Below are 16,565 nucleotides of genomic sequence, written 5' to 3'. Positions count from 1 at the left end.
GATAAAAACCTAAAATCACTTAAAAGCCTATTCTGAGAACTCAGAGTATTCTACGTTACCTTCTCAGTTTCAATTTAATTAATGGAAGAACAGGAGATTACCATGTGTCTCCAAAAGTCTTAAGTAAGTCTTTCACAAGGAGATTAGAAGAATCTGAGTTTTCAAAAGTAAAAATATTTTTAGGAAGTCTGTAGTCTTACCTTGTATCAAAAATAACCAAAAAAGTTTCAGGATTCTTTCCACAGACTTTACTGAGATCAGGCCCCATTGGGTAATCTAGTAATCAGATATCTTTACTGCACTGGTCAAATAAAGGACACCTTTCCCGGCTTAGGTGTCAACCTGGGGATATGTTACACGAGTACTGGTAACAGTCTACTTTGCTGCATGATAACAGCAAAGAAATCGCCTCTCGCCCCTGGCCACAAACTGCCAGGGAACACAGAGGCAATGCGGGACACTGTTTAAAAGGCAGAATTCAGCCTGTCTCCATCCTAAACCAATTATATACAAGCAGACTGCACTCTGAAAGATTGCTCTACTCAGCAGCTGTACAGTAAAGGCTCCAGCTAACACTGCAAGTCTTATGGAAAATACACCACCACGCTAATCAAGCTACACAACCTTTAGATCAGAGTCTGCTCGCATCCAACAGCAGCAATACAAACCAACTTTGCCTCCACAAAGAAACCAACACTAACATCTTCAAAGAAAATATCTATCAAAAGCCTTATCAAATCATTTATAAATAGCCATGCTAAATAAGACGTACCAAACTTCACAAAACTTGCTTGCAAGGTACTCATGCATTTTATCTGGACTTAAAACTAACCACTAGATTACCTTCTCCTCATTTACTGAAGGTTCATCAGAAAAAGTATAGCTGACAGTCAAAGCCCAGCAATCTTGAGATTTGTTTTAAACATTGAAAGATAAAACTGAGTGCCACACTACCATTTAATGTCTGCTGACATTAAACAGTTTCTGATACTCTTTCTAGATACCCATCCAGAAGGTTTCAGGCTCTGTTGAGTTCGGCCACTCCGAACAGCAATGGTAAAACGTTACGTTGAATGCAATATGCCAGTCACTCCTCCACGGAGGACATGTACCTGGATGCCTTCTGTCCTGAGGTAATACTTGTTTTCAGTAGTAGCTTTAGTAAGCTAGCAAACAGAAGCAGTAATTTATGTCTAAGCAAATTTCTCACACTATTTTTCCATCTCCCATTGATCCTGTTCACTTCCAGGCTGTCTTTCTTCCACAAGCTTTCTACAGCCCACAGTCAATTCCAAGAGGCTGAACAACCTGTGAGAGAGTCTGCAAGGAACGGGTTCACAGCAACAATCTGCGCCCATGCAGTGTCAAGGCTAAGGAAGCTGTGCGTTTTCTACACTGTGTGGCAGATTTACAGTAAGGATTTTCCCCTCCTGGATGCACTGTGGAACATCTGGAACACCAAAGTACTAAGATTTGTTAGATCAAATAAATTCTTGTCTGTTGAAGCAAATAAATATATCTGTGATTTTTTTTTTTTATTTTATCACTGTATTCCACATGAAGCCTTTGGCGTAACAGCATTTGCCAGTGGCTTGCCAGATTGCTTCTTCTCATGCATCTGCTGGTACTAAACACAGCTAGGATGTCATAGTATGATTCCCAAGATAGTAAGGTCCACAGCATTTATTTTCTCAGCTCAGGACACATCTCCAGTTTTTGATCAGCAGAATATCATGAAGAAGTCCAAGTTCCCCATGTTGCAATTCATTCTTCGTATCTTTAGTTTAAATCCCGTTGGAGAAGTTCCAATCCTTGCCATTATTTCACAATAACAAAACACCCCTAATTTTCCATACTAATCAGTGAATGAAATACTCTATAGATCAGTGTACTTCACTATTACATTAAAAAGAAAATACCCACAGTATTTGATTAGGCTCAGAAATTAAAAGCATTAGCTACAGTCATAGGAGATAGAATAAAAACTACAGAAAATATAATTTATTTTCCTTCATGGTAGGAGATAATCGCTAACTGGTTAAAAAAAAAAATCCAAAACAAAAACCAAACTCAAAACTATTTCCTTTAGTATGTTATTGCATGATTTGTTCACTTTCAGCTCCAGACCACTGTTCTGTTCCACACAACAAGGTATTTCTAGGACATACCAGACGACTGCCGGAAAAATGTCACTCCTTCAAGATGATGTGAATTAGGAGACAATCCTGTTTTCAAAGGGAGGCACCCAACACATGCAATAAATGCCATATAAAAAGAGGACATCATCAGTTTCATCAGCAAAAGTGAAATAACAAAGACTCTCTACTATGAGATTAAGTAACTACATATTCATATTGTTCAATAAAACAATTCATACAGTTGAAACTCAAATATGTTTTGGCTTGTAAAACACTGATCCATTAACCTTAGCAATTTCAGCATGCACTCACTACCAAATTCAACTAAATTAGCATCCAAGGGAATATGTAAGAGCACACTTCAGACAGACTAATGTATCAATGTATTACTGGTGACTACTAAAGTGAGTAACTGATGAATGTATTGAAGGATTTAAAAAGCACTAGTATATCCTAAGGACAAACAGCAAAAAAGGAAACTATGACGGTCAGATGAAACGTAGTATGAATAAAAAAAAGCATGACTATTAGAAAAACATTATAACCGTAAGTGGAAAAGGCAAGACACATGCGTAACTGTCACTTGCACCTATTCATGACTAGTCCCAAGATGATCTGCTGGAAGCAGTCTGGACCAGTCTTTTATTTTATTTATTTTTTTATTATTATTTTTTAAATAAACTCACCAGCAATTTATCTCTTGTCCATAGACAAAAATGCAACCTCTCTCTTCAACACAGTGTATCTAACACTATTTTTACACCTTGCTGACCATAAAGTTCTACTCCAATGTTCATAAAATATCCCAGGAGTAAATGCAGCAGAAAAAAACCCTCCATTGACAGCTTAGAAAGGAAATCTTTGTTTCCCAAGCAATCCACCGTTCTGAGGCTGATGCACATTTACTCCTTTACAAATATCTTTCAACTTCTGCTAGTCTAAACGTACTTACAGAGCAGACAAACCATGGCTGGTTTAGATATATGCGCACACATAGATGGATGTGTATGCGTGTGCAGTTAAACTTCTTGCTTTACATGGAGTTGGCTGACAAAGCTAGATCACAGACTATGCTGCCTTCCCGAATGCCACCTCAGTTCACTGTAAGTATATATGTACATAATAATGCTTCACAAGAACCTTGTTAGAGAGGAGGCAAGAGACTATTGTCAGAAATTTACAGTGACAGCTATCAAGGTTTGTTCACAGTATATCCAGCTGCTTCATATTAAGACACATTTTACATTGTCAAGTAAGTTGCAGCTCAGATGTTGTAGCTAAAAGATAGAGCTCGTGTCCCTGGTGATTACCTACCCTCCTCACGAAGCTGCACATTGTTTACTGACTCTTTTCAGTTTTGTTGACACATTCAGCCCATTCTGTACCAAACTGTTCTTTCAAAGAAACAGTAGCTTTGGAGAAATTCTGGCAGCCAGAGAAATGGCCATAGCTCACTGATAGGCAGAAACAAGCTTTATTTTCATGGCTTGTTTTGTGAAATGTAAGACACAGTACAAAGGAACTTAAAACTGTCAGGGACACAGGTATTCATCTGGAAATAAGAGTCAGTAGCCATCAACTACTCTGTATGTTCAATTTAAAAGAGACACAGAAACGAGAAATAAAACAGCTGAAGGAACCCAAAATACGGGATTAAAATGGAGTTCCTAATCACTAACACCAGAATCCCCAAACTTAAAGACATTTAGTGTTATCCCCACGCAGTCAAAAATACAGATAAGCACCAGCTTCCCATTCAGTCTTTTAAGACACAAGCCAGATGCAGAGAGGAGTGCTCCATACCTGAGCCTCCCCTTTACACTAACACAAACACACGAAAGAGATGAAAGCAGCATGCAAGACGGGAGTTATTTCTCAGTAACTAGACTCTAAATTCTCTCCATCAAGGTCAGCTCCTCCGCGTCTTTTGTGATAACAAAGAACTGGAGAGCTTTCGAGCTCTTCTGAAAGAAGTGCATGATATGTCAAGCCTAAGCACGTAAACAATGAAATCAAGAAGCTGCAGTAAATCTCCCCAAAGAATAATGAAAAGAAAGAAAAGAGGGGGGAAAGGAGGAAGCAGAGGGAAGAGGAAGGAGATGGTAAAATGAGTGAGAAGTCACACTGATTGAAGAGTTAAGATTTAGTAGCTTTTGTTTTATACCACTGTGGGGGAAAAATCATTTTTAAGAGCTCTAATGAAATTTGAAAGTTACCTTCAAAAAGTTATGCATATTTCAACAGAAATAAAAATCATTATGCATTCTCTCTAAAGAGGGTACAATCTCAAACTGTCAAAATTCTAAACTCTTCTACATATATTACAAATAAATGCCTTCTATAAAGAAACCTCTTTTCATTTTTCTTCTGAATTAGCTTAGTGGTCCATGGTATTACACTATCTTCGTCTAGCCTGTGAATAATGTGACAGGTAATTTTTATACTACTTCTTGCCTGTACTTAAGTTTGACTGAAGATACGGAAAACAATTTTTATGGCCTAGGTGTAAAAATAAATGTTCTGTAAGCCCTGCATAGCCAAACTTGGACAGCTACCATTAAATATTTCATACTAAATATGTATCCATCAATAAATAATAAAAAACAGACAGTACTTTCTTTTAACATTGTGCACTAAATTGTTTTCTCATAACAAAATGATAATGCTAACATTGATGTAACCTGCTTTGTTACTGCAAAAGGAATTTAAGAGTCTGTGTTTTCTGACTACAATCATGTAATGGGACACACAGAGAAGGCTGAATACTATGCAGATAACATAAAATTATCTAGCTATAATTTTAAAAATTGGATTCCTCATGAAACTGCAGACTGCTAGCACAAAAAAAGTGACAGTAACAGTCTCTTTCAGTCTTGAAAAAAGTTTAAAGTACTCCTGCACCAGCTTATGTTTGCAAATGACTGGAAGGTTTTCAAAATGCTGAACAGTCTAATGTCATTTAATTTATAATGCTCAACAATCACATCTCTAACTGAAACCATGCCAAATTCAGATTATATCTTCTCTTATATTCAACCATTAGGCAGCCACAGCAAGGTAATTTATCTGAAAAAAGAGCAAACTACATTTTCAAGGTGGTCCACCAATAAGAGTAAAAATGTTAGGGAGATGATGCTTTTATAAAATGAAAAATAAAGCAAAATTTACAGAAATGGAGGGGAAAAATAAGAGAAACAGAAGAAAGTGGAAAGAGGAGGTATGGATAAACCAATAATAAACTATTATGTCTAATACTATTCCTGGCTGAGATGAGGACTGACAGACTTCTAGTCACGGGCTTCCAGGTAGCAGAGAAGCTCAGACTCGGGCTCAGCATTCGCTCTCTTACTGGGCGCTCTCCGTGGTCACTCGGCTGAAAATGAACCATTAACTTGAATAGCCTGGAAAACTGCTTGCTTCTTGGCATGACTCCTTCTGTAAGTAAAGAATCTGCAGTACTAGAAACAGCTGATCAGTCTTGTGAATTAAATGATGACTTTCTCGTAATACATTGCAAATCAGAATGTGACCCTCACATAAAAAAGCTTTACTCTCACTACTAAAGCCAGTGCACCAGAGATCAGGAAAGAAAGGCTTCCTTCAGCAGCTACATAGGAATCCCTGGAAATTGAGTTAATATATATATATATTTTTCCCCCCTAATTGAAGAAGTCTTTTAAGTTAACTTGTTACTGGCAGACTAAAATGCTGTATTTTCTGCTAGTAAACAAACAAACTGCATTTTACTCAGTGCATTTCTATATTAGTGGCTGATGACTCAGAATGCACTTTACTAGCTTCCAGATCCGACCGCTGGCGTTTGCCGTGCAGATTTCCCCTCCCTGGGGCTGTGCTTCAGTGTATTGGGTAATTTCAAGTGAGACAGTTTTACTTACTCTTCTGGTGTGAATGTTTCCTCTTACATCTTTATTACCTCTTATTTACTCCTCAGGTTCCTGCCAATGAACAGTTTTTACAACCTTCTCTCTGAGGACTGGCATTATGCTTACTGTGTAGGAAATGCACTTCGAGAGCTGACCTGCAACTGCTGCTCTGCAGACAGACTATAACGCACAGATCTTAGACTATTTTGCTGTAAAAACAAGGGTTTTTTTGAGTGTGGAATAGTTCCTACATGAAAAGCATTAGTTTTATGTGATACTGCATGCTGTTTAACAGATAGATAAAACAAACAACTCGTGTGCTTTCCAAAACAAAAGACCTTCCTGAGCAGGTCATGAAAGTGAAAGGGACAGTAAAGGAAAGCAACCTGGCAAAAGGATAGTCTACAGTAAGACTTCAAAATATCCAGTTTCTGAAATCTGTCTTACGAATCCAAATCTAGTTTTGCTGTAAAACTAACAAAAAGCAAAAATTACTTAAAAGCAACTGGTAAGAAAGACTTCCCAGCTCGTCTATCGTATAGTTTCTCTTCGCTGGGTTTAGAGATCCACACCAATGAATTACTAACCTGAAATAGTATCAAAAACACAGTTACCATGGAGATGAGGCATAGTTTAAAAAGCTCTATGGCTTGGAAACAAAAAAACAAAAAAACTCTCCCTACACTTCAAAAGAGTATTTTGAGTCACTAACAGAACCTTCAACAATGTTTAACAGTACAGCTGCAAACAGAATAATTTCTGTCTGCCTTAGAACAGTACTATTTCTACTCGATAGGAAGAACAGAATCCCCAAACTGTTCCCAGATTGCTCGTCTGATATAGCAGACTAAAGGAGACATGAGGCAATGTTTTAAGGAGATGTTAATAAGTACTACAATAAATAACAAATAAAATAAAATCCAAAGAATCCGAATTTTATCACTTTTTTATATAAAGCTCATCTACTTGCCAACATAAGCTTACATATTTTGCTAACAGATCTATTTCTTACATAAAACAGGTATCATGAGGTCAAGACATTCTACAGTCTGAGAGGTGCAGTACACGACTTTCAAGACTGAAGATTACACCTATGGTAAATTTATTCCCAGGAAATAAATTTGCAAGTAGGATTAAAACTAAATTTTCAATAGAAAATCAAATATACTGTGTGATAGTAAAAAAAAAAATGAGATTTTTTTTAATTAAATCATATTTCTTAGTCATTCTAAGAGACAAAAATGTATAGCTATAAGGTTAACATCTTTCGTAGGATTGAAAAATAGCCAAGGGAACCTTCAGTGTTCATATTGCAAATGTTGCTGGGAAAGAGTTACTGTTTGGATATACTGAAGTTTGTAGATTTTTTTCTTATGTCCTACAGATCCTGTATACACATATCTGGAATGAAAACTATACCGAACAGCTGCATAGTGACAGCAGAAATGTGCACTGGACCACAAGCCCATCACAAACCCTGCTCTCATAGAGCTTCTGCCTTCCCCTTTTCTTTACAGTCTTGGCCCTGCATTTAATCTGAAACAAAATACTTTGGCTAATGCATGTAATAATGTAACAGTTTCCCAATTTATATAAATATTTACCAATATTTATCTTAATTTACACAATGACTTCTTCAGTATTTGGCATATTTCTGTACTTTTCGGCATTTGTGATATGGAAGCATATTAGCACACAGTGTCATGAAGTGTTCCCACTCTACTACATAGTTCCAGCTTTCTTGCTAAACTTGGCAAGCTCTGCACATGGGAAGATACGCACAGAACAGCAGTAAGGGGAAAATGAAGTCAACACAGTTGCGTTTATACGGAAACATACTATTTTTCATGACCACTCTAAGTAGCAAAGTTTCACTTGTAGATGATTAGCTGTGTTCAGTTTGATAAAAAGTGAACTGTCTGTCTGTCACACATCAATAGTACAGATCAACTTGGGGACACAAAATTTCCATTTAGAAGTTTAAAATAATTGTGTGATCATATTAATATGATAGAACATATTTATATTTATGTGCATATTTCAGAAACAACTAGTCTTTCTGTCTTATAATTCAATTTTCAATGGATGCATAAGCGGAAGTCTGAAAGAAATAGCAGAGTGTATTTTCTCTCAATTTAAGCCATTCTGTGGCTCTTGAAATAATTACTGCTAGGCTTCCCGATCTGCAGTTAAACTTAACTGAAGTTAAGTCTGAGCTGTTCAGGTACAAGTATAACCTACAGTAGTGAAGGACGAGGAAGGACAAAGTTTCCTAACAGCTTATTCTTATCTAATTCCAACCTGGTCTCCTTCTACTTATCTTATGGATAACAGATGGCAATGGCCTGAAAAACACAGTGTTTTGAAGACGCTCACTAAGCACACAGATCTTTACAACAGGCATACATAGTTGAGAGTCAGATTTGGCCCACAGTATACAGACATAACATTTATCATGAAGGTTGTCTTGCCTTAACACACACAGAGAAAAAAAAAATATCAAAATTAATTTTTCCTATGTGGGAAACAGCCTGGAAAGTTTGTTTAGAAAATATATTTCCTGTAATACCATCAATATATAACATTCTTAAAATACTCTCCTGCAATTTTTTATTTTTATTTGTTCTAAATATTTGCCTCTTTTTTTGAACACTGTATGCCTATAAAATGTAATGTACTAATGTAATTTTCAACTGTAACGTATTTGGTATGGAGGGATATAACCTGAGAAAATCTAATTCTATTTCTGCTATCCTCAGTTTGTCTGGGGTTTTGTTTGTTTGTTTGTCTGTAACTACCTCTGATGTTTTGACGTCTTCATAAGAAAACTGCGTGGCTGGTACTCCCAGATGGTTGATGAAATAATCTGAATCCCCCTGTATCTGCACAGAACTCACATTAGATCCTGGACATTTTGTCTTGTCCACACAGCTGAAGCTCTGGCTCTGAAAAACAAACACAAATCAAAATTCTACTTACTTACAAGTAAATTCTACCAGCTCATGTCAATGTCTAACAATCACACAACTTTCTTAAGCCTGAAGCATTTTAAAACCAGGCCAGAGCTTACACTGGTGCTCACACGTGTCAGCTGATACATACTCACTTAAGAAGGAAGTAGGGCTATAAATCCTCCCTCTTCTACTGATACACATTACAGTCTTTGGAACATGACATAGCAGAGAATAAACAGTGTGCTGCAACATCTCTCAGTCTTTCAATGAACAATGAAGGTCATATTTAATTAAAATGGTAAGAAAGCACAGGAAGCGAATTTGCCTTTGGTAATCCTGTGAAATTACCCGTACCGAGCAGAAGATGGGAAGTCATCATGCTGCCTTTTCAGAGCATGCTCTGAGATCTTTAATGTCTACAAAGGAACCAATCCTTTACCCAGTTAATAGCATGCTCTCCAACAGCAAAAAGTTGAATCAGATCATTATATACAAAATACCACATTCCATGAAAAGCTGGCAATGTAAAGAACTCGCTGCAACTGCAGATTAAGGGTTAAGAGAAAAAAAGGAATGAAAAGACTGAAAATACATAAATACACATTTTCTGGGTAATTGCTTAAAACAATTCTACCCATTGACATGTTTACATTTCTTTCACAGAGGTATTTAATGCTGAAATCTTAGCAACGCAACTGAAATAAATGTTGGATGAAAACTGGAAAATAACCCCAAGACTAGGTATGAGAGCCACATAATAACATAGCTTTCAAACACATCAGGATATTAAACATTTAAACAGTAGGCACAAAAGCTTTCCACACTTATTATAGAATACTTCGGTTTCTTTTGAAGACTCTTAAAAGGTTAAAGTACAAGAGATTATTTACATTAGGCTGGCAGCTTATATAGTATAACATGACTTCCTCAGACCCACCTACTAAATCACTAGCTTACTACAAGAGTAGTTTGAGGTTTGTCCTCCTCTAATACTCACATATACCAGATTTTACATATTAAAGTTCCTGGGTTCAGTATGAAAATGTTTAAAGAGTTACAGAGAGACAAATTTTGGTATTTTTCCATATATAAATTAGCATAATTATTATTTCACAGTTTCACTTCAGTGCTACAAAGCATGCAATTAGATACTACCCAGAATGAGTAAGGGCCCAGATTCTTACCCTAAGCTATTTTAAAGCAGCTTCCAGAAATAGCTTCCGTTCTATGAGTATTTTTGAAATGCTACTCTCTCTTCTTTTATTATTATATGTTTCTCTTCCCACTATTCTTACACTCATGCAAGAGACGGTTGTGTGAAAATCCATCCAAAAAGACTGACCTGCACAGTCAAAGGAGAAACAAAATATCCCTTCTGTATATAGTCTACCACTTTGTGAATTGTACCCCTCTAAAAATATCAATAGAACAACATAACTTTTAGCAGCCAAAATCCTGGCTTTGTATGCCATATTAAGGTATCACCAATACTAGATGTTACTTCTAAGTCACTGCTGGCAAAACATTCAGATAGAAGTATTTTTAACTTGATTTTTTAAGATTTTTTTAAATTTATTTTTTCTTAGACTTTTTTTTAACAAGATTTTTAACTTGATGGCTTTTGCTCCTGTGCTTCCTTCAGCTCCCCCTTTATAGCCTTTAGAAGGAAGTTTTCAAACACATTGTGAAGGCAGGCAACAACATCCCAGTACGGCTGCCCAAGGACATGCAAATCTGCTCACTCTCTACTATTAGGGTATCAGCCAGACCCCGCACTAAATGTCTTGGGACAGGTGCTCTGTTTAATGTGTTCAGCTCTCTTGTGATTGACCAAAAAAGACAAAGCTCTGCTTTTCAAATAGTTGGGTTTCTTGCCAACATGCTGCAATACAAAGCAGTCTGTGTTTCGCTGTCCCTTCCAACGTCTTCACTCCGTGGGCTCCCTAAGACTGAACAGTTACTCTATCACACAGTCTTCAGTAACTTCGTATTTGAAAAACTGAAGCTACAGTAGAAATAGCAAAAGCCTGAAGTATACACCGTCTCAATGGATATTTTTAAATAACCACACTTTACCTTCTACAGTCCTTCAAAGGCAGAAAGACTTTACAGCACACATTCATGCATAAAAACACGCATACAGTTTTACACACAGGCTTGTACAGAAGACTTCTACTTAAGTGGCTGCTCCTTTCAGGAACGTTAGGAAGTCTAAGTGTTGGAAAGTGTTGGCACTATACTACGATGTAGATCAGACTGTATCCTAACTTCCTTATACCAGCCAACGCATCTGAGTAAGTTGCATAAATAACGATGAGGAGTCTGTTCTTCCTTTAATGTTTAAAAGTACACTGAATGATGTGAAACACCTTTTAGTTTAAACAGGAAATCTCTGAAATACACAAAACCCAGAATTAGCTACCAAAGGAAATCACAGAGTTAAATGACAAATGCAATACAATTCAGTATCACAGACAAACAGAGCAGACAAGACACACTGATCCAAAAATAAGCTACATACTACATGGAAGAGTCCCCTCTTTCCAGAAGACCTGATCCCGGGTCTCATTAAACATGATGGCAGCAAAGTTTTTCAGGGTAATGCCACTGAGTAAAGTGTTCCTACTCAGATTACAAATTTATATAGCTTCCTAGAGCGTCTATTCAGAATTCATTTTTTTAAATTAATCATTAGAAGTGACACTTGGCATCGCAGTAAGAACCAACATAAGCATAACAAATACCTCATAGATGTAAGAAAATGGAGCAGGAAAATGAATGCAATTGTTTTGATATCTAAATCCTCACACTTCTCAATCCATTATGTAAACATTAACTTTTCATTTAAGAATGCCTCAGAAGATTTGCTGTTTTCTATTTATTTATACCTAAAACTTGTTATGGGGCTTTCAGATAAGGTGTACTGTAAGCTGTCGACTGATGGACAGAGCGGACATAGCATTTATACGTGGAATTCCAGACTGCAGATGGTAAGAGGGTTTTCAGCAGTTGATGGAAAAACAAAAGAAAGGGACTATGGACCCTGTTCAGACTCCTGACACCTAATCCAGATGGAGGCAGGAACCACTAGAGCCCTTTCTAAAGAAGGAGGAGCAGACGTATTACCTATATGCTAATATAAAGTTATTTTCTCTATTTTTTTATTTTTAAAATTCTGAAAATTCTGCAACAGAATCTATTAAGTCCTTAATACCTCTTGAAAACTAGAAGATCTGTATTAGGTTGCGAAGGGTCTTAGTTTTTTAACATGTAGGTTGGAAAGTTAGCTCTCCTTTCAGATTTGAACACATTTTCACAGGACATTACATTAGGTAAATATTTGTCTAGTCCTTATAAATATCAGCTTTGCCTTCACTGGATCTTCCCCTCTTCGTCCCCAACCATTTATGATATACTGCAGGAAGGTAAGGTCCTATTTTCCTCATTCATTAATTTGCTAATGCATTCAAGTTACTTTACAAATCATTCTTTCTTTTCAGTTTTTTGCTGTTCAGGTTCCTGATTTTCATACTATTTCTAGATTTTATGATACACACACATATGTTATATTGTGCAAACGATTTCTGAAATGGTACATTTGGAAGAATTCCCCCTCCCCCCAAGATCCTAGACATTTTATCCCACATTAGATATCAATTCTTTTTTTTAATCTTGTAAAAGTATCTGTTCTATTTCAGATTAACCATGTTAGTATGACCAATATGTCACAGAGAGGATACTGTCTCAAACAGAAATAAGATATTACTCATTCCTTTTTTCACAGCTATCTTGAGTTTGATGTTTTCAGACACTTTAATTATAACATCATATACATCTTGGCAGTATTTAATTTCAGATAAAACTCAAATGTAGCACAAAGACAGACAGCAGCTAAAAGGAAAGTTTCCCTTTACTTCAACAGCTTCTGGAGTAGATCTTAACGTGGACTCGTCTCTGAGACACCAATTAGGAACATAAGGAGCTTGCTTATACACTTGAGTGGCAATAATGGCATTCATGTTTGGGAAGAAACTAAATGTCACTGTCACTTCAAAGCAGAAAAGGAAAATAAGGTTTCACACAGTGAATAACATTTCCCACAGTGAAGAATGTTTGAAACTTTTAATCTAATATGTGACAAGTCAACTGGTGGACCTGTACAGATCAAGTTCTATGGTATTTTACATTACTGCCATCTCACCTATAACCTGAAATTTGTTAGCTTAGTGTCAAGAACATAAAAAGCTGGATCATTATTGTCATCTTATTAAGGAGATTAATTTTACAATAAACTACCAAGGTTACAGAGCCAAAGAAGTTAATGAGCTTCCATGCAGGTTAACTATGAGAAGTAATGGAAATGTTATTTCTTCTACTGTAGAGATGCAGCTAAATAACAGCATTTTGACACTGTTCCTCTTTTTGTACTGTTTCTCAGAGAAGAAAATGATAATAGACTCTCTCATTTTTCAATATATGTTGCTGTTAACACAGAGGAACGGAACAGAAAAGACATGCTCCTTTCTCAGAATTCCAACATTGCCCGTTAGCCAGCACTCTGTCCATTAGAAAATACTTCACTACACTCCATTTTAACTACTCATAAATAATCTTTTACTTTCTTTCCCTCAGTATAACATCAATAAAATAATTATGTATGAAATGTTACATATGAAATGTTAATCTTAGATTAAGAATACAATAACATGTGTGTGGATTTCTGTGTTTTAGATCACCATCCCTCATGGTAAAATATTCCTGTTTTTATGGCAGCAGTGTTCAAATCAATACTCACGGTATTTGAAGAGTTAAACTGCCTGTTCAGCTTCCACTGTCTGACACCTACGAATGCCTGATGATGATTAGTACTGGATGTATATTTCAAAAATAAATATTTAGTACTACACTGATACGGGAAATATTTTCACATGCAAAATACTGTTCTCTTCCAATTCATTTCATCATTAAGCAGACTCTAAAACATCAGCATTCTTCAAGCATTTTGCAGTGACTGTGAAGTTCATGCAGTGTGTTTTGCATTCATTAAACAATGAAATGCTTCCCAAAATTCATGGACTATATTAAGATAAAGAATAATAATGTCTTATAATTAATGAAACTCTTCCTCCAGTGAAATGTTACTAAAACTAAGGCAAGCTATTAACTTGATAAATGCAAGAAAGTTTGGAACAGCCCCATCATATAGCATGCTGTATACTCCACAAATAATAACAAATCAAAGCAACTAAGAACTGCTGTGATTTGTGTGTGTGAAGGAGTAGGGATGGAGGGGGATGGAGAGTCTTGTTCATTGCAAAAAGTGGGGGAATCACAAAATGAAGAACTGTTTTGAAGACTAAAAAAAAAAAACAATAGACAAGGGAAAGTGAAAGATTACAGAGAAGTGGGAAGTGCCAAGAAGGTAAGTTAGAGGATCAGCAAAGGAAGCTTCTCTACTCTGCCTTTTTTTTTTAAAAAAAAAATATTTTTAACAGTATAAGAAAAAAAAATCCAGCAAGTATTCCCTGAAATAAGAGGAAAAATGAGATACTCTTAGCATTGTTAGCAGAATGATGGCAGCTACGGGAGGGATGGGAGACTGGACGGCAGTAACTAGATGGTGGAACACTTCAGGCTTAACTCAGTTGCCTCAATATAAGTATCCAGTGCCACTTGAAATGTCCTGGGACATTCATACAGGCTTAAAGCAAGACGTATGAGAACCTCACATCCTACTAAGACAGCAGCTGCAAGAATGCAGCATGCCACATCTCAAACAAGATTGAACTTCTTCATTTATGCAACTGAATGGAGATACTTGATTATACAGGTTGGACTGAAAATTTCCAGGCCTTTATGCACTCCTGTAAAAAGCACAGTGAAGAAGAGAGGGATACTTGCATAGTATTTTTGCAGCAAATTGTAATGACCCTTTGATTTAACTAGGGGACATATGTCTATGTATCTTTAAACTAGCAAGCTATAAACATTGTGATACTGTATAAAACTGTCAAGCTGCAAAGCAGTGTGTTAAATGCTGTTACATAATCATTCATTGTTTTGTGCTGATTTTGAGTCTACTGACAGGTCTCTTCAATTAAATAAATATTCAAAAATTAAATTAATAAGATTTCTCAGAGTATTTAGCATTAGGTATTTAAAATTTGTTCATCCTCCCAATTCATGGGGTTATTTCTTGTATTATTATTGTTTTGCAGGCAAAAGTAATACTAAATAAAGTCTAATACCAGCTTTATGGAATTAAATCCAGCAGCTAGACACATGACTGAAACTACACTGGCAAATACCTGTTTATTACTCCACCAGATCATATGTTGATCTTCCTACACCAATGCAAATCTGTAGAAATGCAATTAAACACAGGACATAAAAACATTTTGCAAGTTCTCCAATGACAAATAAACTTGTCAATCAGTATGTTGGAGCAATCTTGTATCGCTTTGGCCTGCTGCTCTCTCTGTAGTTTCTTCACTGACATATTCACTACTTCTTTGCTTAAAATGATGTCATTTACAAAAAAAAATCTTTATGATTTAATAATTTGCTTAATTTTAATTTTGACAGTCCACAGGAGTCTTTACTTTTATATATGCAAAATAATTTCTGAAATTCCCATTTCAGAAAAAAAAGTTTAATTGCTATGCATTACTTCACCAGGTACAGTGAGATCCTACTTAATGATCCTTTAAATGTTAGCTTTTATGTAGGTGAGAAAAAAATTAATTATCAGTGGCATACTCTTTAACAACCAACTCTTTGCTGTAGAGCAAACAAACTATACCTCTTCAGCTGGTTAATCTTAGAGTAAAATACACAAAACAGCACTACTGACATCACTGATTGCTGCTCAGGCTGGTCTCCCCCGTGCCAGTCATTTAGACTGGAAGAAACTAACACATCGCTTGACAGAAATCAAGCAGCGATTCATGTCAGTGCAAGGACGCACTCCATATTCATAATCAAGTAATCTTACTTCTCTGGAGATGATTTTGTTTTTAAATATCATGTCGTAAGACTCATATTACAAATCTGAGAAAATGAAGAGTACTATATGGACCATAAAATACATTTAATTTGTACAAACTATTAAAAAAAAAAAAAAAAAAAAAAAGATGTTGGGCTTTTCTACAGTTGAACTTCCACCCGGAGACACCTACCCTTAAGTCATTAAGTTCGGGTCACCATCCTTCTTTAACGTGGCTCCAGCTGACCTTAGCTGCTTGTGAAGTTGATTAACATATTTAACAGTTTTCAACAGGACAAATAAAGAATGACCTATTATCTTTATAAATTATCACTGATAACAGCTTCGGAAATACAGCAGAGATGCTTTTTCTTTATGAATAATTTTGCTCTATTTCTTGAGCTGAATAAACATCTGTGTTATTAACTGGTGCAAGACAAACACACTTGAGAAGCAGAAACCTCAGCTTAAGACCATCTAGACAAAATGAAATTATTTAAACAAAGAGTTGCAGAATCTATTGTTGAATCAACAAATGCAACAAAAGACCCCAGGTAGACTAGATTAGACAACAGAAGTCCTGTATCTCTCCGACACACTTCTC

At 36.1% G+C, this 16,565-nt stretch overlaps 1 protein-coding gene across 1 annotated transcript in view; it reads right to left on the bottom strand.

Moving 5' to 3' along the window:
• Window positions 1-16,565, bottom strand: part of NAALADL2 (N-acetylated alpha-linked acidic dipeptidase like 2) — a 358,090-nt gene that overhangs the window by 83,581 nt on the left and 257,944 nt on the right. The window contains exon 10 of the mRNA XM_062582696.1: window positions 8,821-8,967. Coding sequence (XP_062438680.1) covers window positions 8,821-8,967 — 147 coding nt within the window. The remainder of the gene's footprint in view (window positions 1-8,820; window positions 8,968-16,565) is intronic.

This window comes from Rhea pennata, chromosome 9 (genome assembly GCF_028389875.1).
Source record: "Rhea pennata isolate bPtePen1 chromosome 9, bPtePen1.pri, whole genome shotgun sequence".
NCBI lineage: Eukaryota > Metazoa > Chordata > Aves > Rheiformes > Rheidae > Rhea > Rhea pennata.
The sequence above is the reverse complement of the archived record's forward strand: the minus strand, read 5'-3'. Positions and strand labels throughout refer to the sequence as shown.